The sequence below is a fragment of the Colias eurytheme genome, chromosome 20 (genome assembly GCF_061535395.1).
Source record: "Colias eurytheme isolate Ceu_HAF_F1 chromosome 20, ilColEury1 Martin Lab GWU primary, whole genome shotgun sequence".
NCBI lineage: Eukaryota > Metazoa > Arthropoda > Insecta > Lepidoptera > Pieridae > Colias > Colias eurytheme.
Window position 1 is genome coordinate 2,169,737 of NC_142999.1, and position 25,030 is coordinate 2,194,766.

At 34.9% G+C, this 25,030-nt stretch overlaps 5 protein-coding genes and 1 non-coding gene across 8 annotated transcripts in view; 4 read left to right on the forward strand and 2 right to left on the reverse strand.

Annotated features, from left to right (window-relative positions):
* Positions 1–1,434: 1,434 nt before the first annotated feature.
* On the forward strand, positions 1,435–2,641 carry LOC149899501 (uncharacterized). The gene has a single exon (XM_090113813.1). The coding sequence runs from the start codon at positions 1,603–1,605 to the stop codon at positions 2,542–2,544; it is 942 nt and encodes a 313-aa protein (XP_089969939.1). The 5' UTR covers positions 1,435–1,602; the 3' UTR covers positions 2,545–2,641.
* A 3,244-nt stretch (positions 2,642–5,885) lies between these two features.
* Positions 5,886–6,624, forward strand: LOC149899502 (uncharacterized). Its single transcript, XM_090113514.1, has one exon. The coding sequence runs from the start codon at positions 5,915–5,917 to the stop codon at positions 6,602–6,604; it is 690 nt and encodes a 229-aa protein (XP_089969640.1). The 5' UTR covers positions 5,886–5,914; the 3' UTR covers positions 6,605–6,624.
* A 254-nt stretch (positions 6,625–6,878) lies between these two features.
* Positions 6,879–7,951, forward strand: LOC149899503 (uncharacterized). The gene is made up of 3 exons (XM_090113698.1): positions 6,879–6,903; positions 7,081–7,404; positions 7,836–7,951. Exons 1-3 carry the CDS (start codon positions 6,879–6,881, stop codon positions 7,940–7,942), a joined length of 456 nt encoding a protein of 151 aa, XP_089969824.1. The 3' UTR covers positions 7,943–7,951.
* Positions 7,952–8,472: 521 nt separating this feature from the next.
* LOC149899504 (uncharacterized) lies at positions 8,473–14,423 on the reverse strand. The gene is made up of 2 exons (XM_090113494.1): positions 13,958–14,423; positions 8,473–13,862 (listed from the first exon to the last, which is right to left on the reverse strand). Exon 2 carries the CDS (start codon positions 13,836–13,838, stop codon positions 8,610–8,612), a length of 5,229 nt encoding a protein of 1,742 aa, XP_089969620.1. The 5' UTR covers positions 13,839–13,862; positions 13,958–14,423; the 3' UTR covers positions 8,473–8,609.
* A 150-nt stretch (positions 14,424–14,573) lies between these two features.
* Positions 14,574–25,030, forward strand: part of Pi4KIIalpha (phosphatidylinositol 4-kinase II alpha) — a 56,799-nt gene continuing 46,342 nt past the window's right edge. For 2 of the 3 annotated variants that reach the window (XM_090113575.1, XM_090113576.1), the window contains exons 1-2: positions 14,574–14,919; positions 24,324–24,442. In XM_090113575.1, the coding sequence (XP_089969701.1) occupies positions 14,694–14,919; positions 24,324–24,442 (345 nt within the window). In that variant the 5' untranslated portion in view covers positions 14,574–14,693. Of the gene's footprint in view, positions 14,920–15,339; positions 15,448–24,323; positions 24,443–25,030 lie in introns of those variants that run through there. The other variant, XM_090113577.1, reaches the window with a different exon arrangement.
* Positions 24,825–24,897, reverse strand: TRNAV-CAC (transfer RNA valine (anticodon CAC)). The gene has a single exon. It is a non-coding gene; the product is annotated as a tRNA-Val (tRNA).

Consider the following 25,030-nt stretch of genomic DNA (forward strand, 5'->3'; position numbering starts at 1 on the left):
TTGGTTTATGTATTATGGATGTAGAATGAAATTTTCATAGTACGTATGCATAATGGCTTATAATTTGAACAATAAATTGTATAAACAGAGAAACAGTATTATGACTATAATAAACTAATTTCCGTTTACATATTTTAATTTTTAAGCAGATTAATTAAGAAGAAATATTTTGTATTGTTCAGGAATTTTAAAGCACTCCTGTAAAAATTACAACTTTTATTGAAAAATGAGAGCAAATCATATGATTAGTATCTTAGCCTACAATATATCTATAAACATTGCTTTTTAGTTTTTATTAAAGTATTTTTTTAACAAAAAGACAAGCTTTGTCACAATCTACGACAAAAAAAATAAGTCGGGTTTTCCTTCCTGACGCTCACGCTAAACTCCAGAACGCACGAACCGATTTCCACGGTTTTGCATTCGTTGGAAAGGTCTCGGGCTCCGTGAGGTTTATAACTTTATAGCAAAGAAAAAGGTGTCTCTGGCGGCGAAACGGAGTTCGCCCGGTTTGCTAGTAGGTATAGTTTATGCAAGTACATAAAAGCTCCCTAATGTTGGTAGGTACTATTAACCATTGAAAGATATCTATCTATATGGGCTTTATGTATATCGTTAGCTTTATGGTTATCATCACTACATAGGTAGTATAAAACAAAGTTGCTTTCTCTGTCCCTATTTCCCTATGTCCCTTTGTATACTTAAATCTTTGAAACTACGCAACCGATTTCGATGCGGTTTATTTTAATAGACAGAGTGATTCAAGAGGAAGGTTTTAGTATATAATTTATCAGGTTTTAGACAAAGCCGCCGCAGCCGCGGGCGGAAAACTAGTAAATTTTAATATGATAAGATTAATACAATGTAATTCTAACGCAAGGTACTAAATATTTTGTTCAATTAAATAATATGAACGTGTGTTGTTTAACGACCACGTGTCGATTCAAAATGGGCTTTCCAGTTAATCCGACTAATTAATATTATGTGTATGGACGTTTGTATGTATTTCTATGTAATTTGTATGTAAGTAGTTACTACTTCACGCGAAACGCTAAAAGCGCTGGTAGCACTCTTTCACGCGAAAACCACTGAACCGATTTTCATGATACATATTTCACACGGATGTAAGTAAATAGTTTGTGTAACCAGAATACCATACAAGTGATAGAATTGTTTGATTTTTCGTGAAACCGCATGGCATATTTTATTTCCCGAAATTTTATTCGTATTTAAAATATTAATTAGGTAAATATCTGGTATAGCTGAATTTAGTATTATATAAGAATTCACAAGTTAAAATACAATGGAACTACACCTATTAAATTGTATCATAAATCTGAGTCACAAAATATAAATTATTAAACTGGAACAAAAAAAATACATAGGCTAATTTGCGGTGAGCGCTACATTGCACAATACAGAGTTTTTCATTATCTAACTTCTTTGTCACCTCTAACCTCGCAAATCGAACTGTTACATGGCTACCAGAAAGGTGGCAGTGGAACACTCATGGTCCTTCTGCACTTAACACTGATATAAATATTGAGCAATCGAGTTATGAAATTATTACAGCACAGCTAGCAGTACAATAAACATCTCAACATGAAGATCCCTATTACAATTTTGTGTGTCGCCACAGCTACGTCAGCGGTCCAGATTGGCGTGCCTCCTGCTACGGGATACATTTACAGGAACGACCACAACGGCCCAGCCAGTCTCATCCAGTTAGGAGCGCATTACCAGCAGCCAAACTTCCTTCCAGCTTTACCCCTTTCAGCACCAATTAAAACTATCGAAGCCTACGATATCGCCCCTGTCCCATTGCCATATATAGCTGCTAAACCGATTGTTATCGAAGACGCTGAAGATGAGAGTTCGGAAGAGGAATCTGCCGAGTACAGCGATGGCTTAATCGGCCTAGGTCATGAAGGCGGCGGTGGTAGCGAATATGAGGAAGCTCATCACAAAGCTCACGGCGAAAAGGGAAGTAAAGGATACCATTCTAAAGGTCACTTTGCTAAAGGACAAGCTGGCAATTACGGAGAAGTGCACAAAGAAGGGCATCATAGTGAAGCCAGTGGGGAGAAAGGAGCGCATCATGATGAAGCCGACTCATATGGAAAGCATCATAAATCGGGTAAGGGCTACAAGGGCGGCGACCACGGACACAAGAAGTACCACAGCAAAGGAGAGGACATCACCGGATACCACAAAGTCTTCAACAAGGACGAGTTCAAAAAGGACCACGACTTCTATGACGTTGCTGATAACAGCGGACATTTTAAGAAGCATGGCTCTGACAGCAAGCATTATAGCGAGCATGAGGGCGGTCACAAGGAAGGTGAAAAGGGGGTGTCTGGGTTCGATAAAGGAGATTTTGGAAAGTCTGGCTATCACAACAACGGACATATTGACGATGGTGAATCGGGCCATGTGAGTAAAGAGGGAGAAGAAAGCCATTACAATCACCATGAAGGCTACGGCAAAAAGGGCGGGAAAAGTCATGAAAAGGAATACGAATATGAAGACGAAGACGAGGAATAGATTAATTTTCTGTGATACTAAACTCTAATGTAATTTTGTTATGTTTGATACACAACGCTGTGATTTTTAATTTATTACCGAATAAACGAATTTATTATTAACACGTTCGCTGCGGCACAGATATATCTGTACTTTCCATTACTGCGTTACGGGTCGTTTTAAACCTTGTCCTATACCAGAGATTGTGGCGGCACGAGGCATATTAAACCCCACCGCCCGTAGGAGACCAAAATCCTTTTTTTGGCGCCAAATAAGACAAAGTGTGCGGCTTTTGTCGTGATTATTATTAACAATGAGTTCATTAACCTAAATCTACCGCCGCCCGTGGTTAGATTAGTTAGTTTAGATTCTATGGGTAAAATAAAATGTGGGGTCTGATGTACCCCATACCGCACTGAACAATAGCAGTTTTTCATATAAGTTAGTGATGGGAAAAGAAATATCGATTTTATTTAATTGTATTTATTTATCAAACTTATGGATGTTTTTTTATTAAAACAGGCCAAACCAGAATATTGTTTGCAACCAGTGCATTCTGTGAGAATTTCCTTTACTTTTTTTGTCGGCTTCACGACTTGTTAAGAAGATGCGGAGTTTTTCGTAACATCCTACACATCTCCTCTTCTTTGATCCCTTTAAGAGATGATGTGCCTTGTTTGTTGGCTTGTTGACTTGGGCAAGAGTTAAATTTTGATGAGCCATACACCGATTGCCGGGTGTTTTGGATTTGCCGCTAGTTGATTCAATGAACAAACACACTAATAGTAATCATGATTATCAACCTATTTGAAGAAAGTTACTCAACATGTCACATTCACGTTTCTATTAACGATATTTATTATAACGAGTAGTTTGAAAATTAGGTACATTCAAGTCCTTCTTTGTAAAAGCTTCAATAAGTTGTTCCACAAATAGTCTCGAGTGCGTTGCACAACACTAACCGCGTGAAGCTAGCTTAAGGTGCGGTACGAGGTGCGCGGTGGTACGAGGTGTTCGCAACCTCGTTCCGCACTGTGTTAGAATTTTTATTTGTTCAGTGCGGCACGAGGTCTAAGAAACCCGGTATTAAGGTCGGTATACCATTGAACTAGGAATCAATAGCACATCTCAGATATATAGATATCACTTTCCTACACTGAACCAGATGGAAGTTATGCCTCCCGCACGACAGAGAAGTTTAAGTTTTTTCCTACCGCTATAACGACGAGACACGGACAGGGTGTTTCAAGCCCTGTTTCGCAGCGAACGTGTTAACAATGTAATTTGGTGCATTATTTTCATAACCCATTTATTAAACTTTTATTTAAGTTACTACCTAAGTATTTAATAACATACATTGCTTATACTTAGATTTGGCTTAAATAGATACAAACAATTATTTCACTCAGAATCATGACGATACTCGTGAAAAAGAGCAAATAGTGAACTTTACAAGTAGGTAGTTAATTGAAATTTCACTTAACATTAATTATAATGTAAAGAAAACAAAGTATTCTGTTGGTGTTCGAAAACAAATATCTCCTAATTAAAGTATTTAAAAAAAATGTCAATTATTTCTGGTTAACAATCGCAACGACACCAATTATAATTAGACTTTTATTTTCAATTCAATCAATTCAATAACAGGTTGATACGAATATAAAGCTTAGAGTATAGACCATTATTTTGTAAAATCCTTCTGTCATACAACGAAAATTTTTGGTTTTTACTTTCTTCGACTAGATTTCATCTTTATACTGTTCAATCAAAGCACACGCTAGAACCTCGATAATGTATTATTAACGCATACAATAATATTTTAAATAATAAATTAAGTACCTAGTACCTACCCTAATTCCAAACATTGTGAGCTACAAACTTAAAAACCAATTAAATATAATGATTATATAAGCAACTTCAAATTACGAAATGTACGACATTGACAATAAACTACAATATTGACAATAAACTACAATATCTCGGTACAGGCAAAAAGGAAGGATTTTTTTTAAGAATTACGACAATCTGTTTCTATACCTTTAGGTATTTCTATTATTCTTTGACTCAGATTTCAACATTAATTTGTTAATGCTCACCCAAAAACATTAAAACAAGGTCAAAATACAGATAATAAATACAAATGATATAGACTTTCTGTTATTGGAATTCGGATTAACAAATAGGTTCTTACGAGAAGCATAATATATTCTTAATGTTTAATTTATTACCTTCCTGAACGCGCTATTCTTGAATTTCAAAGAACTGTTTACAATTAACCATAATATGAGTTAAATCATTACTAATTAAAATCCGATAATTTGGCAATGAATTTAGTTTCTAATCACCGACTTCACGTACCAAATAAAATATTACCAAATTAATCACGGCTAGTGAAATTAATTTACCAAATAATTAAATTGTCTTTGGCCAACGACCAAGAACGATAATGTTGGAAATTACGAGCTTATTCAATCGTGAACTTGACAAATTTGAGAAAATTGTAATACCAGCACATCCGTTAACGTAATTCCGTTTGAAATGAATAAAAAGATAATTGTTACAATAGATATTAGAAACTTCATATTGGGTAGGTATTAGTAGAAGAAATGAAGACAAGATATTAAAAAACATGTCACATAATTAGTGGCTAGCCGATTCAATTATGAGTTTACAATATGTATTTAATTCATGCAGCAGTAAATAACGAATCTTTAACGAATGTTTTGTCACTCAAGTCGTTTTTTTGTCTTCCTAGCCACAATAGAACTGTATTACTTGTAATGTAGCTTTTGTTGCTTGATATCTGCAAATCAAACCTTTTTTTTATAGTGGAGAATGCATTTAGGCATACCCAGAGCACTCGGGGAAGTGGCCCTGGGTTATGTCGGACTCACCCTGCAGAGTGCAGGGACCTACCGACTAACTCCACTGTGTTCCGCCGTGCCGCTGTTTTGTGGGCCGCGGGTATTCGATAGAACCGCGTCCCTGTATTATAGCTGTTTAGATATTATACTTACATATTATTTAAGAAAGGGATTACCAAGAATCTACAAAATAATATTAAGTCATTTTTAAAATATATTAAAACCGTATTGTAGTATTGTACCTCTATTTATTAAAACCAACAATAAAAACCGTACTTGCCTTTCATCAGCTTAACAATATTTTGAGTAATAAATGATACTATTTTAATTCAAGAAGCAATCCTTGATCGACACAAATCGTCGCGCGATTGGGCATATTGATTAGAAGTTCAACAGCCCGGAACCAGACAATTTGATCATCTCAAAAAAACACCCTTGACCAATAAAAGGCTATATAAACTAAACAATGGACATGTATGTCAGTGTCGCAATCCACTCCAATTGCGCAAGATCCGACAGAGAGAAAAATGCAAAAGAAATTAGTTCTTGTATCGCTGACATTGATAAGTTATTGGGTTGAAGCGACGCCCGTGAACTTGGACACGCTCGACTTCGACAATACAGATGTATCTGATCTTAAATATAACTCCAAAGATCTAGAAGACTATTTGAAATTCCTAGAGAGCGGAGATGATAAATCAAACGATAAGGCGAAGAAGAAAACATCAGCGTTTAAGAAGAAGAACACAGAAAATAAAGGAGCAAAAGTTAATTATAATATTGAAGATTTGAAGAAATTCTTTAAAAGTCTAGGCGTCAAGGACGATGGATCCTATGATGATAGTGAAGTGTATGGCCTTGCTGAAGGAGAAGCATTAAAAGCAGTAGGAGTAAAAGGAACTGAAAATAGAAAGTACAAGAAAGGCACAAAAACTAGAGGCTTTCACAGAGTGCAACATAAAGATGAATACAAGAAGGACAAGCAATTCTATGAAGATGATGAAGTAAGTGGTGATATAAAGAAAGTTGGCGCGAAAGGATTTGCCTATGATGTTTCTGGAGGCTTAGGTTTTGATAAAGGACAGTTCCATCACGTGAGAAATAAGGGAATTTACGGCAAAAAGGGCGAATCGGACAAGGGAAGTGCAGAAAAGGATTACAGTGGTTATTCTGATTCTCAAGGGTACGACGCATATTATGACAGTGAAAATAATTAATAAGTACTTAGCTAGGTGCGTAAGAATTTTTCCATAATTTTTATATTGTAGATTCGAAGGGTGTAGTAAATTGTACTAGATTATTATTTAAGTAAAGTAATAAATCAATGTTTTTAAATGCGTGTTTAATTCATTACTTTGCAAATATATCCTGATGTCCGTTACATTTTCTGACATGTATTTAATAGAAAACGTGCGTGACATTGTTTTATTTGCCCATTTTTGTTCGGACTAGTTTTTTTTATACTAAAAACATAATTTGTTGTTGTAAAATATGGGCTTTTTTACTTATTGTTCAGGTAAGACATTATACCTTCTATTTAAATAAATGGATTGATTATCTTAACTAATAATCTAATATCAAGCTGAAGAGTTTGTTTGTTTGTAATACAGGCTATATATGTACCAAAGGCCAAGGCAGAGCTAATCTAAGTGCCTATTTTTACATTATCAATAGACGAATAATTTTTTTTCAGCAATTCTTCTAACATTTTTTATGGAATCAACACAAGCTTATCGTTTTATACAGTATCGTCAAACACCCTTTGCAAACATTAACCCTCTTATTTTGAGCCCGGAAATTGATCCTTATTTCTCTACATTAAAACATTATGGATTATCAACAACACCCATAAACGATGACGATCCAACAGCGTTAAAAGCATACAGTTGTTCTTTAATGGTATGCCAGGATCAAGACAATTTGAGTCCGGTATGTGCTTGCAATTTTAATACAGGCAATGTAGTATCGTTCAAAAATCAATGCGACGTACTTAAACATAATTGCAGATTTGATACGGGTAAGTATTTATTAATCTATTATTATTACAAGTTACAACGTAATTATTATTGTTTGTTTGTTTGTCTTTCTTTCGCGTCGATCGTCGTCTATGTTTTTTTTCAACTGAGCGATTTTATGGTGTGTTTTTTGAGTCTGGAGATATTTACAGTGATAACGAATTTGTACCTTGGTAGAACATCAGCTCATTTTTGGGCAGATATATTAAAATACGTTTTTTAAAAATTCCCATAGATGGCACTATAACTATTAACTTTCTTGACCACACGGGCGAAGCCGTGAATATTCAGCTATTTTTTAACATAATACGATAAATATTATCGTCTATCGACGAATCCATTTATCGACAAGACTTAATAAAAAGGGCACCCTTATCTTACCTGGATTTAGGATTTTCCATTATACTGTGATTATACATTCCATTTTTTTTAGGTTTTCGAGTCATTTTGAATGAAATTTGTCCTTGGGAGTTTCAATCAAGAAGAGACAACAGTCAGATGGAGTTTGATTACAATGACCCTAAGTATTATAATGACTAAAGTCTAAATCACAAGAGAAATAATTAATCCATTAAACATAAAAGTGTAAAAACAATACTGTGTTTCATTTACTGTAAGAGAGAATTTATATTTATACTTACTTACAATTATTATGGTTATTGTTTATTCCAATTTGTATTTCATCCATATCCATAAATTTCATCATAATAAACCATTTACCAAAATTTCTTAGCCTTGTTTCACAGAGCAAGTAATATAGTAGGTACCTTGTTTTGTTAAAAAAGAGTCTTGCGTGATTCAAAAATGGGGCTGCAGAGAAATCGTTAAAAAAGCGGGCGGGAAGCAAGTTTATGTTGTACATTTAATATATTAATATCACTAATTACTTTAGAAGTGAATCTTTCGTAGTCAATATAAAATAGTTAATAAATTTTCATTATATTCATTCACATTTCATTTAAATTCGCCTATTTCAATGTATAGATGATAAAATATGTTTACAGTTCCTATTTGTAGCGGGAATGAAGGAGTATTTAGGTATATTTGGGAATTATAATGAAGAGCTCAGGTTAGGTCGACACGTCTTTTTAATATGAATAAAAATCTTACAAAAAAAGTATCAAACATGCTGAACATGAAATTTGTTTTTAAAAAATTGTAAGGCGCAAAAGTTTAGAACATGCTCCCCGCGTTGAAAGGTACTCTTTCAAGATCCATCAGCAACCTCAGGAAGTGGACATATTCTGGAGAAGGAACGCCGAAGCACGCCGGTGGACGTCCTCACATCAGCAACTCGATTGATTCCATCAGAGCCTGGATGCACAGCTACAATCCTCCCAAGTCTCCACTTTAAGGGCGGCAAGTTCTCCTCCTTTATTACGACGAGAGTGTCAATCTTTAGTGGATTTTGATCCTTTTGCCATTTAGTGCGGTGCTGAAGCTGCGAGATATACTCCTTGGACCACCTTGCCCAAAAATGCTGTCGCAACTGCTCAATTCGCTGATGACGAGAGAGATGATTGGCGGAGTGTTGTTTGAAATCAGGTGATGGTAGTGATGTTAATGGACGTCCAATTAAAAAATGACCAGGTGTGAGTGGCATCAGGTCTTCCGGGTCTGACGAAAGTGGAGTGAGTGGCCTTGAATTTAGAATCGCCTCTATTTGAACTAAGGTGGAATTCAATTCCTCGTATGTAAGATTACAAAGTCCCAACACTCTAACTAAATGAAATTTAGTGGATTTTACGCCTGCCTCCCAAAGTCCCCCAAAATGTGGTGAGTAAGCTGGAATGAAATGAAAATTGATACCTTCATCAGCCAGATTGTCAGTAAACGAATTGCAATTACCTTTTAAGAATTTTGAAAGCTCATTATAAGCGCCGACAAACGAGGTCCCATTATCCGAATAAATGTTAAGTGGTTTTCCTCTTCGTGACATAAAACGTTTAATAGCGAGTAAATAATTATTGCTAGTTAAGTCACCAACCAGTTCAAGATGCACGGCCTTCGTACTGAAGCACACAAAAAGCACAATATACACCTTAACGACCCTACAACCTCGCCCTTGACGGCTGACAGCAGAAAGAGGTCCAGCGTAATCTACTCCTACATTTTCAAACGGAAAACTGGGTTTTATACGATTGGGGGGTAAATTACCCATCAGAGGGGACAATGTGTTACCTTTGATCCGCACACAACGTACACATTTACGGAAGGTAGCCTTTGCTAAACGTTGGCCACCAAGAGGCCAATAATTTTCTCTGATTGAATACAATAACAGTTGAGGTCCTGCATGTAACAAACGCTTATGCTCATGTTCGAAAAGTAGCTTGGAAAATCGATGAGCGGACTGTATGATTGCTGGATGCTTCTTTTCGTATGAAAACTCAGAATTGTCCAAGCGACCTCCAACTCTCATAATGTTATTATGGTCCATGAAAACATGAAATTTATGTAACGCACTCTTCCGAGGCAATGATTTATTATGTAACAATAAGTCATATTCCTTTAATGATTCCCTTTGAGATAATTTTATGACTAAGTTTAATCCCTCCTTTAATTCTTCCTCACTAAGCGAGCTTGCAATAATTGTCTGCTTTTTGCAAGCTTTGATAAATCTCAACACATAGGCTGCGGTATGCTTAAGTTTGTTGAAGTTCGAGAAACGGTTGAAATCAATTAACTTATTTTCTTCAGACGTTTGACAAACTACTGCATTGAATGATCTTTCAGAGCGAGTCTCCGGTAAGTCGATTTTATTTATTTTATCTTTATTCTGACAGGGCCAACAAGATGGGTCCTTTTGCAGAAAGCGAGGCCCTAACCACCATCCTTCAAGAGAAAGAAGGGAATTTATACTGACACCTCGAGAAATCAAATCTGCGGGGTTCTCATCAGTTGGTACATGTCTCCAGGTACAGTTTCCTGTTTTCTCCAAGATCTCAGCGACACGGTTTCGTACAAAAGGTTGCAACTTACTGGGCATCATTCTCAACCATCCGAGAACAATGGTGGAATCAGTCCAGAAAGTGACGCTGTGAACTTTGACACGTAAGGAACTCAGAGCTTTTTCATAGATACGTGAAGCAACTAAGGCCCCACAGAGCTCTAGTCGAGGAATTGTGGTCGGTTTTATCGGAGCTACACGGCTTTTTGCCATCAACAGTCGCACCAAGATCTCACCTTTGACATTGCCACTTCTCACATACAAACAAGCTCCATACGCCCTTTCGGACGCGTCAGAGAAGATATGAAACTCGACCCACTCATAAAGCTCGCAAATAACATGTCGCGGCACGCGGATATGATTTAAATTATTTATTGTGAGAAGAATTTCATTCCATGATCTCTGAACGTCAGATGGTAATGGATCATCCCATCCTAATTTGTGCAACCACAATTGCTGCATTAACATTTTCATGTTTATGATGCAGGGTGACAGAAGTCCCAAAGGGTCAAAAATCTGTGAAATAACAGACAATAAATCACGTTTTGTGTTGCCTCCTCTAATCGATGAACTAATCGGAAAAGTGAGCTCGTCGCTATTGGTTTGCCAATTCAGTCCTAAGGTCTTACTTGACTCAGTGGAACCAATGTTCAAATCAACTGGAGACTGAATTGATTCTGACGCAAAACACGAAAGATTCGACTTCCACTTTCGTAGTGGCATGCAAGCTGATGCCAACTCCGCTGTAACTTGCTCACGAATTTTACGCACTTCTTCAATAGAATCACCGCCTGTAAGCAGGTCATCTACGTAAAAATCGTGAATGATTATCTCCTTAACCTTCTCATCTTTGCATTCAAGGCCGATTTGCTTCAGGCATCTTGTTGCTAAGTATGGAGCACTTGCTGTTCCATACGTGACAGTATTTAACTTATTAACAGTCAAAGGCTCTGTTAAGTCAAATCGCCAAATGATTTGTTGGAGATGTCTAAAATCGGGATGTACCATCACCTGGCGGTACATTTTCTCAACATCTGCGGCTATAATAATTTTATGTTGCCGAAATCGCAAAAGAATAGAAAGCAAGTCATCCTGAACTGTGGGTCCCACCATCTGTATGTCGTTAAGACTTATGCCAGTTGTAGTGGGACTGCTTGCGTTGAACACAGCACGCAGTTTCGTGGTTGTACTGCTTTCTCTTAAAACGCCATGATGTGGGATAAAATTATTGACGTGACTAGGGTCCACTGAATCACATTTGGTCATGTGGCCCATGGATTCGTACTCAGCCATGAATGATTTGTACAATGTACGTAAATTTGGATTATTCTCCAAGCGGCGCTCCAAAGACAAAAAACAGCGTTTTGCTTTCATGAACGAGTCGCCAAGTACTTGTGGAGATTCCTTTAAAGGTATTTTGACGCAAAACCGGCCGTCTTCCAGACGAGTGGTATTGTTTATAAAATGATCCTCGCATAACCTCTCCTCGGGGGAATAATTTGATAACGGTGACTGAACTTCTTCTAATTGCCAAAAGCGACTGAGATCGAATTGGCTGTCACTGCTATCAATGAGGTTGTCATTATACATCGGACTCACCATGCTAAAGTTGCACATTAATCTTTGGGATCTTGAATGGGTACTGGCACCTATAGGGCCTGACACTAACCAACCCAATCTCGTCTCACAAAGAATTGGTTTCCCTTCACCCAGAGTAATCTTTTGTGACCCTAAAATATCCCAGAAAACATCAGCTCCTATGATTAAGTCAACTTCGGCAGGCGAACTGAAGTGGGGGTCTGCCAGGCAGATTTCTGAAGGGATGTTCAAGTTTGACAAATCAACTTGTTGAGAGGGCACATTATCTGTGATGGAAGGTAAAATAAAACACTTAATGTTTAATGAATAATTTTCATTCAATGATTTAATTGAAAGGCTGCACATTGCAGAGATTTGTGATGAGTTCATATTAATACCCATGATGGATTTATTTATTTTAGTGATGGGTAAACCCAAACAATCGTGTAACCTTTGTGTCATAAGGCAAGATGTACTTCCGCTGTCTAAGATTGCACGCGCTATGTGTTCTTTATTTTGCGAATCATAGACCTTAATCAGTGCAGTTGAGAGAAGAACATCACCAACACCTTCATTGCACGACAAAACTCTCGCTGACAGAGTAACTGAGTCACCGCTCGCTGCGGGCGTTGGAGGCTGGCCCACAGTGGATGCGTTATTACCGGGACGTACATTAGATTGTGATAAACTATTATTGTTACCTTTCTGAGATTTAAAGTCGTTAATATGTATTAAGGTATTGTGTTTCTTTTTACACACTCTGCACCCTGCTTTCTTGCACCGATTAGCAAAATGCCCAGGACTTAAACAATTAAAACATATTTTGAATGAAGGTAATAAATCAAGACGGTCATTATTACTTAAAGATAAAAATTGTGGACAATTGCTGAGTAAATGACCACTGTTGCATTTAGGACATGAATTAGACCCTGAAGATTCAATAGACACCATAGATTTGATTTTAGAATTTCCCTTTGATTGTTGATTTGACTGATTTTGATTTCCGGTATTTCGTGATAATTCTAATGTCTCAATTAAATCTGCATGATTGCGTAAGAATGATTCAAATGTAATAAAGTCAATTTTAATGTCTTTATCCAACCTACCTTTAAACTCTTCCCATTCACGGAATGTTTTTGAATCTAGTTTCTGAACAAAAATATAAATTAATAATGTATCCCAGTGCTGGACATCCTCACCAAGTGACTCCAAAGCTCTTAAATTTTTATTGATCTGGTCTATTAATCGCTTTAATGCTGCAGAATTTTCTTTTGTGACAGGTTCCATGTTGAATAACGCAGAAACATGATTGTGTATTAATAATCGTTTGTTATCGAACCTGTCGCAAAGTAACTGCCACGCAACATTATAATTTTTAGCGGAGAACTCGATCGACTTAATAACTATGGCCGCGGAACCCTCTAATGACGATCTGAGATAGTGAAACTTATTAATATCGTCAATGTCACTATTATCATGTACTAAGGCCGCGAACGTATCATGAAATTCAAGCCATGTTTCATATGAGCCGCTAAATTTAGGTAATTGAATGGTTGGTAACTTAACGACGTGATTAGAATGACTGTGGTTTGATGGGCATTTGGAATCATCTTTTTTATTAAACTGATCAATTAACATCTGAGCATGAGACATAGCATTGAAATAATGGGACTCAAAATCCGTTCTTTCCTTTAACTGAGACTGCATATCATCAGACTCACATTCCAATGCAAGTTGAATGTCATCGAACCTACCATACATTGATTTCATTTTAGTTAACCGCAATTGCAATTCGCTTACCGTCGGGGGATCCAGTGACTCGGCATCAATTTTATGTACATAAGAAGAAAACGAAGTTAACTGACCCTTGTAACTGGCACGTATCTTTATGGGATCCTTTCTTGGAGACATTTTGGTAGGCAGACGCAAACTCCACTGAAATGTAATATGATAACAGATTAACTTAAGTAGGTCAAACCTAAGTCAATACTTGCAAACCTTAAATTTAAGCTTAAACAATCTTAAAATACCTAAACGTACTACCACGGATATTTTTCAATACAAAATCAGTCAATTTATGCACTGTAGTACCGTAATTATAAAAAAAACAACAGGAAAACTACTTAATGATACATGAATTTCAGGTTATGATATAAAAATTAACAAATGCAACATTATAACCTTTGTCTGGCCAACTTATACCTAAAACTATATTACCGTAGTGAAGAGAGTGATGGGTTTAAATTACACAATTATAATCCGAAAACGATAGTTCCAAGTAAAATTCCACCCTTCAGACAACGCGGCTGAGTGCGACGCTCCGCCAACTCCACCGATAGGTACAATTCCTTCTGCAATCGTTTCTTTATAAAGGCGGCAGGCGGCGGCGTAGATCCGGCTCGAAGGACCATGTAGCGGGAATGAAGGAGTATTTAGGTATATTTGGGAATTATAATGAAGAGCTCAGGTTAGGTCGACACGTCTTTTTAATATGAATAAAAATCTTACAAAAAAAGTATCAAACATGCTGAACATGAAAAGTTTAGAACACTATTTTTGTGTAATATTTTTAATCTGTACATTTAGTTGCTTGTCTTTGCATTTCAAGTTGTCATTATCGAATGTCAATCTGTCAATCGCTCAGCTCTTTAGTCTCTGTTTTTCAATTGAATGAATCAAAGTGTTTGTGTTAATGATTGTGAAACAAAGAATTTTACAAGACGAAATAGATGAGGCTCAATATAGTACAATTATTTAACATTACTCATGAGTACGGAAGAGACTCTGTTGAATCTCGACTTCGACAAACCGAACACAAATATTCCGCCTCCTGATGACGGCGTGGTATCTTTATCGAGCAGTGCTGAAGACATTTGTTTAGTGCCAGAGATCGGGTTCGAGGGCACCGTGGATTCTCCGGGTGTAAACAGAGAGTCGCAGCCGCTGCTCGGCGGCCGCGGCGACGTAGAAGTATCATTCAATCATTTCCCAGGTAAAAACGCAATATCATTTCTCCAATAATTAATTCATTAGAATCATGTTTTTTGCGATCTAGCGTGCATTGTTGGATTAATATCGATAAATGTCTCCCATTCGCACTTGATGGTCTTCATTTACCTTTGTTTGGCTTCTTTTGACCGCTGAATAGTCAATTTATGTGGGTACAGCGTAATCTAAAATCTCGAAGATTTCAATGAAATTTCACCTTGACACGAAACTGCATTTTCCTGTTCTCAGTATCGATGACTAAATTTCGTGTATATTATGTCCATTTTGAAAATTCGCTCAAAATAAAACATATTATTTTATAAACACATTTGTTTACTCTGAGCAAACTTCAGCTCATTAATCGGTTTTTTGTTTCAAGAAACTTAGCATATTTCAGTTAGACATTAGTCTGAATGTAGGTACAGTAGCACTGATGTCAATTTTCAGTGAAGCGTAACAGCTGTAAAGTGTTTTCAGGTGTAATATTACTGTATATGTTTATTATTTATTATGGAATTCCCATTTCTTTGCAGTAAGTGACTTGTGAACATATGCTTGATGTTTATTTGTGAACTTTAGGGTAATATTGTAGAGTTTTGTGCATTTAGAGTTGTCCATATGTTAACACTTGTAGGGTTTTCCTGTATTTTTATATATTTAAACCAATTATTTTTATCAGTTGATTGTGTTTGAACTGTTTAGAGTAATGGAAACATTTTATGCAGCTTTGTATGTTTTATTTGTGTTAGTTATTTATTTTTCTGGAGATTAGAGAAGTGAACCAAGTTGTGCTGTTAATGTTATTATAATAATTAATCATTTATTTTATTTATGAGAATAACAATTCTCACCTAAATCTTTTAATAATAATTTAACAAGGCTCATTTAAAATTTCTGCCAGCACAGCTCACTGTGTCATAAATTTTTAATAATTATGATAATTTGATTCACACTTAAGTCTCTAATTGCGAGACCAGTAAATGACCAATTAGTCATGCCTCATTGAAGCTATATCTAAAAACAATTAGATATGATTAATGCAAACCTACAGTGTTACACACTTGCTAATAGTTAATATTAAATTTTATCCACATAATTGCATTGTTACATTTTATTAATATTATAGATTAGCCGAGCTCCGCAGTTTCACCCGCGTTGCTCCGCTCCTGTTAGTCTTAGAGTGATGAAATATAGCCTATTATAGTCTTCCTCAATAAATGGGCTAACACCGAAAGATTTTTTCAAATCGGACCAGTAGTTCCTGAGATTAGCATGTTCACACAAACAAACAAACTCTTCAGCTTTATAATATGTATTAGTATGATAGATAGATAGATAGATGTGTGAAATTTCAGATAGGTAATATAGGTTTGTTACTCTTACATGTGAAAACCGATAAACAAACTTTGATGATACTTGCTAGTTCAATCATTCAATTCAATTATTTATTTTCCAAATTATTACGTGGTTATGTGTGTAATTTGAACACTGAATAACACTAAAGCTGTAGAAGCAATTTGAAGTGAAACCGTGTAGTAAAGCTTGAAATATACCAGCTGCAGCAGTAAAATATAGTCTATGCCCACAAGTAAAATATAAGCATTTTAAATAGTTTTAAACAGTCCATTAATATGAGAGAGGTACAAACTAGGGTATACAAACATCAAGAACGGCCTGCAGTTATAGAAGATCTCTTGAAATAATTACATCAGACTACAAGCTTTACAAAGATGGAGATACCAGATGGAGTTAGGTAATAATCTAAAAATAGTTGTGCCCCGCGTTCTTACCCTTACATGAAGTTAAATAGCATTCAGTGTCTTACATGAAGTTAAACAGCATACAGCCTTCCTTCATAAATGGACTATCCAACACTGAAAGATTTTTTCAGATCGGACCAGTAGTTCCTGAGATTAACGTGTTCAACCAACAGACCCTTCAAATTTTGGTTATTAGTATAGATTAGAGTAATCGTAATTTTAATACAGATAATATCAATAAATACGCAACTGATAAAGTATATGAGTCAGTTTGGTTACTCTGAATGTTGTAGACAGGAAAATAAAAAGTGGAAACTTGTTGATATTGTGATGCGTCATATGTTGCACGAAAATATTGATAGGATTAAGGGGTGGAAATAATCCATACTAATATAATAAACTAGTTATTTTTAGCATGATTAAATATAGCCTTCCTCAATAAATGGGCTATCTAACACTGAAAGAATTTTACTTAGCTGGATCACAGCTGACAGCACCATTTTTGATGAAATTTCGAATGAAAATAGAAGAATATTGTTATAATAACTGAAACCCTAATTTTTGTGGTGAATGAAGTCGCGAAGCACATCTAGTATTACATGTGTCAATTTGATTACTTTCCCTTTTTGAAGTACCTACATACGTTGATTAGGGTGCCATCTATAATCTCATTACTGTAGAGATACGTAGCTTCTGCCCACGACTTTTGTATCGTAGGCGTAAGTATTTCTTGTAGGGTGAATATAAAGATGTGTTTTAGTTAAAGATAGTCACCAAGGTATACTTACGTTGGTACGTAAATCGTCCATTGAACGTAAAGCTAATCGGGACTAGATTTAGTCAGCTTTTAGGTATTGATTTCAAAAGGTTTATATCGTCTCACGTAAAATCATGACGTAACTATGTTGAATTTTTATTTACAAAACTACTCTAAAGTTAAATAAGTTGAGTCTTGAACATTTATACTTAGTAAGAACTAGAGGTCCGCCCCGGCTTCGCCCGTGGTACATATTTCGCAATAAAAGGTAGCCTATGTCCTTTCTCGGGTATCAAAATATCTCCATACCAAATTTCATGCAAATTGGTTCAGTAGTTTAGGCGTGATTGAGTAACAGACAGACAGACAGAGTTACTTTCGCATTTATAATATTAAGTATGGACATGGTATACCATACAGCCTACAGGATTACTTTCGCATTTGTGTTGCACTCACACACAATCCAATATTCATATCTTTGATTGTATCTACGAATCAATAAATATATCAGTCTATATACTGTATAATATATATCATTATCTGTTCTGGGAATATTCAACAGATGGTTACGTAGATTTTTTCGGGCGGCATATTATTATAATTTTTATGTAGATATTATGCACGTTATGTATGTTTTTAGATTTTTTTATATTTGGCTTGCAAGTATCGATGTAGGTATATGAGATTTGTATTTTTTTAATAAAATCTATGACTGCTATTAATAAATAAAAAAGTTACTCAATATAAATGACAAGTTTACTGCCCACGGCTTCTTTCGCGTTTATATGTATCACGTAAAATAAAAATAACTAATAAAAATCTCCTTTAAATCCCTTGTGAAAGCGTTATGAATACAAGGGTGTTCGTAATTGTGAATAATGGACGCGTAATTTATGGACGCCCCCTAAGATTTTAATACGCGGATTGCGGAGAAACGCTTTTACGTAATCTACCTACGGAATTGAAAAAGAAGCTCATAAAAGATAGATAAAATGGCATTGGTGTTGTGTAAATTTGTGTAATAGGTATTTGCATTTAGTGTGATAAGAACTAACAAGTTTGTATGCAAATTATATTGAGTAATGAGTTAACTGTTAAATGCTTATGTGGGTTAGCGGGTTATCGATTTTACCATATGGGCGGTTGCTGATCGTTGAAAGTATGTATGCAACCAAATGAGAATAGGATCGGTGCAGCGCCAGCGATTTGATATAGTGAATACTGAATAGTGATGGATCAGGCTCATCTATCCCTGATTATGTTGATAAAAGATATAGTTAGTGAAGGAATCATTTTTAATGTAGAGTATGAAATAACGTTATAGAGGACTAGGTTTTGTCATGAATATGTATAAGAAAAAATTTTGAGGTGTAATTAAATTTTTTACCAGTGACAACAGGTATGTCGAACAAACGCGAAAATATAAGAAATAATATATAAATGAGTACCTACATAATATAGTAAAATACCTTGTCACTAAAAAGGTAAGTAGGTTTCGTAGGTATATTGAAGAGAAAAAAGACAATATGTAGGTAATGTACAATAAGTAAAAATTTTCAGTTTATTACTAATATTATAATGTTGAAGAGTTTGTTTATTATTTTCTTGAACTTGTTAATCTCAAGAACTACTGGTCCAATTTGAAAAATTCATTCGCCTAAGTATTTATTGAAGAAGGTGTTATAGTATTAGAATTATTATGCGTAATAGTATTCATATCATATCCTGTTTATTATTAGCATGTCGTCATAAATATTAACTTTACACGTTTTAATCCATCAGTCCTCGGAATCACAGACACAATAGAAAATCTATTGTGTCGCGCCCCGATCGGGCCTTACGGTGGTCAATGGGTTAATGCAATTCGTTTTGGTTTTACCTTTTAATTAAAATAATTGATTTTTAATTCTTACATGACCTTGTTATATGAAAGATAATCTCGATGTGATTTTAATAGATATAAATCTTCTTTTAAAGTAAAATAAAAAGGTCGGTCTAAAGACTAAAAATTATAGGATTAGCGTAGTGTTTTCTTATATAAAAATATAATGCAAGAAAATATCTTAAGTTTAAATAATTCTAATTTCTAAAGAATATTAAAAATTAAAATCATTAAATAACTCCGAATAAGTTTACTTCTTGAACACGCTTTCAAGGCGAACAAAATATGAAATTTTTTGTTTATATTTTATAGGCAAAAAGTCGTAAAACATACCGTGATTAGGGTTCCTTAGCAGAATTATTTCAGGTCAACCAACATTTAATCTTTACGGTTCCCATACAATAAACGTGTTTTTTTTTATTGATAGTACGGAACCATTCGTGCGCGAGTCCGACTCGCACCAAGCCGGTTTTCTATGGTCAGCTTAAAATAGAAGCCAAAAGCACTAAATTTTTAGTACAAGTGTACTCACAAGGCCGATAAAAGATTTCTAGGTTAATACTTAATATCAATGGCCAATGCTAAGGTCAACCAACATTTAATCTTTACGGTTCCCATACAATAAACGTGTTTTTTTTTATTGATAGTACGGAACCCTTCGTGCGCGAGTCCGACTCGCACCAAGCCGGTTTTCTCACAAGGCCGATAAAAGATTTCTAGGTTAATACTTAATATCAATGGCCAATGCTAATTGCTAAAAACAGGAATTGAAGTCGACTCTACTATTTTAGTCGAGTTCGAGACACGGTCGAGTTTTTAATGTTAATTACGTAATATTAATGAGCTATGGAATAACTTGAATTTGTAAATAGTTGTTTCTTTTAACTAGTTACTATGTTGTGTTGAAATCTTAATGAGATCAGATAAGAATATCATTTCTTTTATTTCTTCAAAATATAAAATTTTAATACCTAGATTTAAAAGATAATAGATAAAGAACGACCATACCTATATGCTAGATATGTGAAACAAACATAAGAAAAAACGTTTTATAATACATATCATTATAATATTTAACGTAGCGTAAGATATAAAATTATGGTAAACTAGACGAGACCGAGGCTTCACCCGCGCTTTCAAAGAAAAACCCGCATAGTTCCCGTTTCTCTGAGATTTCGGGAATAAAAAGTAGCCTATGTCTTATTCTGGGTCTTCAGCTACCTACGTGATATTCCTTTGTAATTGGTTTATCAGTATTTGCGTGAAAGAGTAACAAACATCCATCCATCTATCCATCCTCACAAACTTTCGCATTTATAATTTTAGGAGGATTAATGTATCCACGAAACAATTAATCTAGGTGCACCGTGCAAATATACATATAAATACGTACATAAATCTATGCATATTTACTATTTACTATTTAGTATGATAAATCACATTGTAAAGTTTGATCAAGTTGCTTGACGGGGATGCATGATGCAACTTGATATTTAATTAATTAACACAAGGTTATGTTTATCCAAAACCGCAACCACTTTCCGACCTTCTGTGTACAATACTGAATTTAATAGTGTGTATACAATTTCATTGTTACTCGGTTAGGGTAGGTCGTTTTATAGTATAGCTTTTAGCCCGCAGCTTCGCTCGCGTTGCCTAATTAAAATTTTCAAAATTGAGTGTATCTAACAATCAAATAAGTATTTTCTCTTTGTTATAAGTTTACATTTTCGAACTTATGTATTTATTTATCCTAAGGGTTGGAATTTTTTTCAACCCCTTTCACATTTGAAATAGCTCTAAGGTTTCTCAATGCATCGAAATAAGGTGTCACAGTTCTGGAATGAACTTCAATATATTTTAAAGTATTAAGAAATAGTATAACGTTATTCAATTGTATCTAGACAATCGTTGGAGATGTTATAACGAGTTCAGGGTTGATATAAAATTAATACATTTAGACTTCAATCTAGGCTGCAATTACAGATAATAAATATATATATTTTGAATATTAATAGCATGGTAAACTTTTATTCAATTGAAATTTATTTGTGGATAAGATAAGTATTAAAAATACTTTTTAAATTCTTGTAAAAGAGTTTTGTGTCAGAACAATATTATAACTGATTTATAGGCCTACCTACTTACATTTACTATTGTACGGGTTTTCTTTATGATATTAGGTAATAGATTACGTATATGATGAAATTGTTAAATTACTATTAAAAGTTTCATCATAGGACCATTAACTAAATTAATTCGAAACGTTCAACCGCCAAAGATTAAGGCAATCTTTAACCTTCTATCTAATAAAAATAAACAATTGTATTTAAAATTATCCGTACTTCCATACAAACATTGTTAATTGCGAAAGTTATTTTATTTATCTATTTGTCTTGTCAAATGTGCAAAAAGCTTCAATAGAGGAGTTGAAATAGGGAGAAGAAATTGTATTGCTAATAGCAGTAGTAATTTATCGCAAATGCGAGTGGAGCCACGGGACAACAGTTAAGCACAACTTATTAAACTTATATTAATAAGGGACATATTTGATTGTTTGTAACTTGATTTTGTAATCATTTAACTCAAATACTTCAAGATTTATTTTAAAAATTCGTACATCTAACTTTTACATCTAGTCAGAGATTAGTCAGAGTCACGAGAAATACAATATTAAAGAATATTTTTATTCTTTATTATTCTATGATTTTAATGATAAATTCGACAAATCTAGTAGCCAGTTTTTATTAAAACACTAGCGGTCCGCCCCGGCTTCGCCCGTGGTACATATTTACGTTTTCTCTACATAAGAACCATCCTCGTACTTCAAGGAATATAATAAAAAAAGAATTATCGAAATCGGTTCAGCCGTTCTCAAGTTATGCGTTTACCAACACGTTTTGGGATTCATTTTTATATTATAGATAGGTACTACGTACGCAAAATTTTTACCATGCAAAACACACAAGACGTAACTCTATTGTTATATTAGAATTAATCAATACCTATGACGCAGATTTACTATCAGCATCGAATCTATGTTTGTGTACATTTCACCTACGTATATATAGCAATTAGCAGGGCGTATGTTTGTTCATTGTATCAATCAAATGGATATGGTAGACTTCTGCCCGTGGTTTTACTTGTGGAGAAACTATGTTTATTTCACACCACAAGAACAGATTTATCTTAACAAAAAGCAGATCTCTTAACATATTATTTTCTTTAAATTCTCTCCCTTCAATTTTGTTTTTAACTAGATTTCCGCTCGCGGCTTCACCCGCGTTTTTAAAGAAAAACTCGCATAGTTCCCATTCCCGTGGGATTTCCGGGATAAGACCTATCCTATGTGTTAATCCAAGTTACCCTCTCTATGTGTGCTAAATTTCATTGTAATCGGTTCAGTAGTATTTGCGTGAAAGAGTAACAATCACACAATCAAATCCTTTCGCTATTATAATATTAGTAGGATTCATTTACCTGTGGCCTTCAGCAGCGTCTTTCCAAACTATACAAGGCCAGTACGCAACGGTGTGAAACTAATCACGTATAGTTTGGAAATAACTTTTTTACAAAGTTCTTCCAATCTATACAACAGCAGTACGCAAATACTTGCAAATACTCGCGTATACTTTGTAGTGAAGTAAGTAAGAATAGCGCTCCAAAACATACAGCGCCAGTACGCATGCGGACTAATCGTGTATGTTTCGGAGTAAGCGCGGCGTCTTTCCATTGCTCGCGTTTATATTATTGTATTGCTGTTTTGAAATCTATTATTAAAAACACGAACCTAACCTAACCCATAGGTAACCCTTATATCTGTTACCTATTTATTTTTCTAAGCTTACCTAATAATATTTTTATTCCATATTTTACTGAATCAATCAAGAAGAATAAAAGTAAATAGTACAAGTCTTTGATTGCCTTTATATTTATTATTTCGCTCAAGCGTAAGTGGTGTTAGCTATATTTAGTTATACATATTTTGCGTACTGATCGTGTATAGTTTGGGACGAAGAAGCAAGCATCCGCGTTACAAAGTATACACGATCAGTACGCAAAATTCGTGTATATATTGTAATAACAAACTTAAAAACAGCATTACAAAGTATACACGAGCAGTTTCCTATGGTTGCGTTCTGGCTATGTATAGTTTGGAAATACGCCCTTCAGCAAAGTTTCAATATTTATTCCTCTTAAAACAAATAAAGGTTTAAGTTATATTTAATTTACATACTATATTGTCTTATCATATATGCTATAGATAATTGTTTTTGGAACTAATATCAAGTCTGGGAATATAAGTTTGTGGTAAACAATTTCTTTTTACATTGTAACGTACCTGCTTACGTATTAATTTATTTTTAGACATAGCAATCGTTGTTTATGATTTCAGCTTTTACTTTTTCATGCGTAGTACGAAATATTTTAATATTCTCTTTGCCTTTTTATATATTTTCATGTATGACTTTGTATCAAAACACTGTTAATTATTGAAAAACATTGAACCTTCATTTCGCGTTCAATGACCAAAGCCGCAAGTTAATAAAATTATTAGTATAACGGTTATAATATTTCGGCTTTTACACTACCTTATCCGGTGATTATACCCAAATCTTTTTAGATTATTAATTTAGTGTATTGGCTGACCTAACAAATTTTCTGTTTTATTATAACCTACCAAAGACATGACATACCTAATATTTCGGGAGCGTAAACACAATCTGTTAGCAAATTTTTATCAAATTTTTTGTATTTGCGTGAGACGAACAAACAAACTTTCGCAATTATGTATAACTAGCTTTACGACCGCGGTTTCGCCCGCGTTTCCAAAGAAAAACCCGCATAGTTCCCGTTCCCGTGGGATTTCCGGGATAAAACCTATCCTATGTGTTAATCCAAGTTACCCTCTGTGGCTGTTTTCGGTGGCCTTTTTGCGCTGACCCTAAGGATAATGTATCTAGAATCTAGATAGTTACTTATATTATACAATTCTCGTTTGTCCCCAGATGACCCGCAGTTCAGCGAACTGGTGTGGCAGGCGGAGGTAGCCATAGACAATGGTATATTCCCGGAGAGGATATACCAGGGCTCGAGCGGCTCGTACTTCGTCAAGAACCCGGGAGGGGTGAGTTGGCTTTTTTCACAACAATTTTCATTCCTACAAATAAGATGAAATTACTTTGAATATCTAAATCAATAAATTGTATTTAGGGTGTGAAATACTTGTTTATTTTTAATTTATTTAACACAATTAAGCTAAAATTTGTACTGCTCTGCCCGTTATAAAATTATATTGAAATTGTACAGGTTATTGACCTATATATCTTACAGCAATTTGCACGCTTCTATCTCAACTACTTACTATAATTATTTTTATAATATTATAGTAAAAATAAACTGAAGCGAACATTGAAACCTTCGCGGGGTTAAGGAAATTTTAAGACACAATTCCTTATTTGGTGTGAAGGGTACAAGAAAAAATAAAAATAAAAGTTATAATAAAAAATTGTTTCCGCCCGGGATCGAACCGGGGACCTTGTGCGTGTGAAGCACACGTGATAACCGCTACACTACGGAAACCGATGGATATGCTCGTGAAATTAAGTATCTGTTAGTTGACAGTTATCAACTGATTATAGCCCAAGATACTCCACTGCTTGATTTTGCACCCTGTTTTTTGTAATTAATTTAATTTGAAATTAATGTTGAGGGA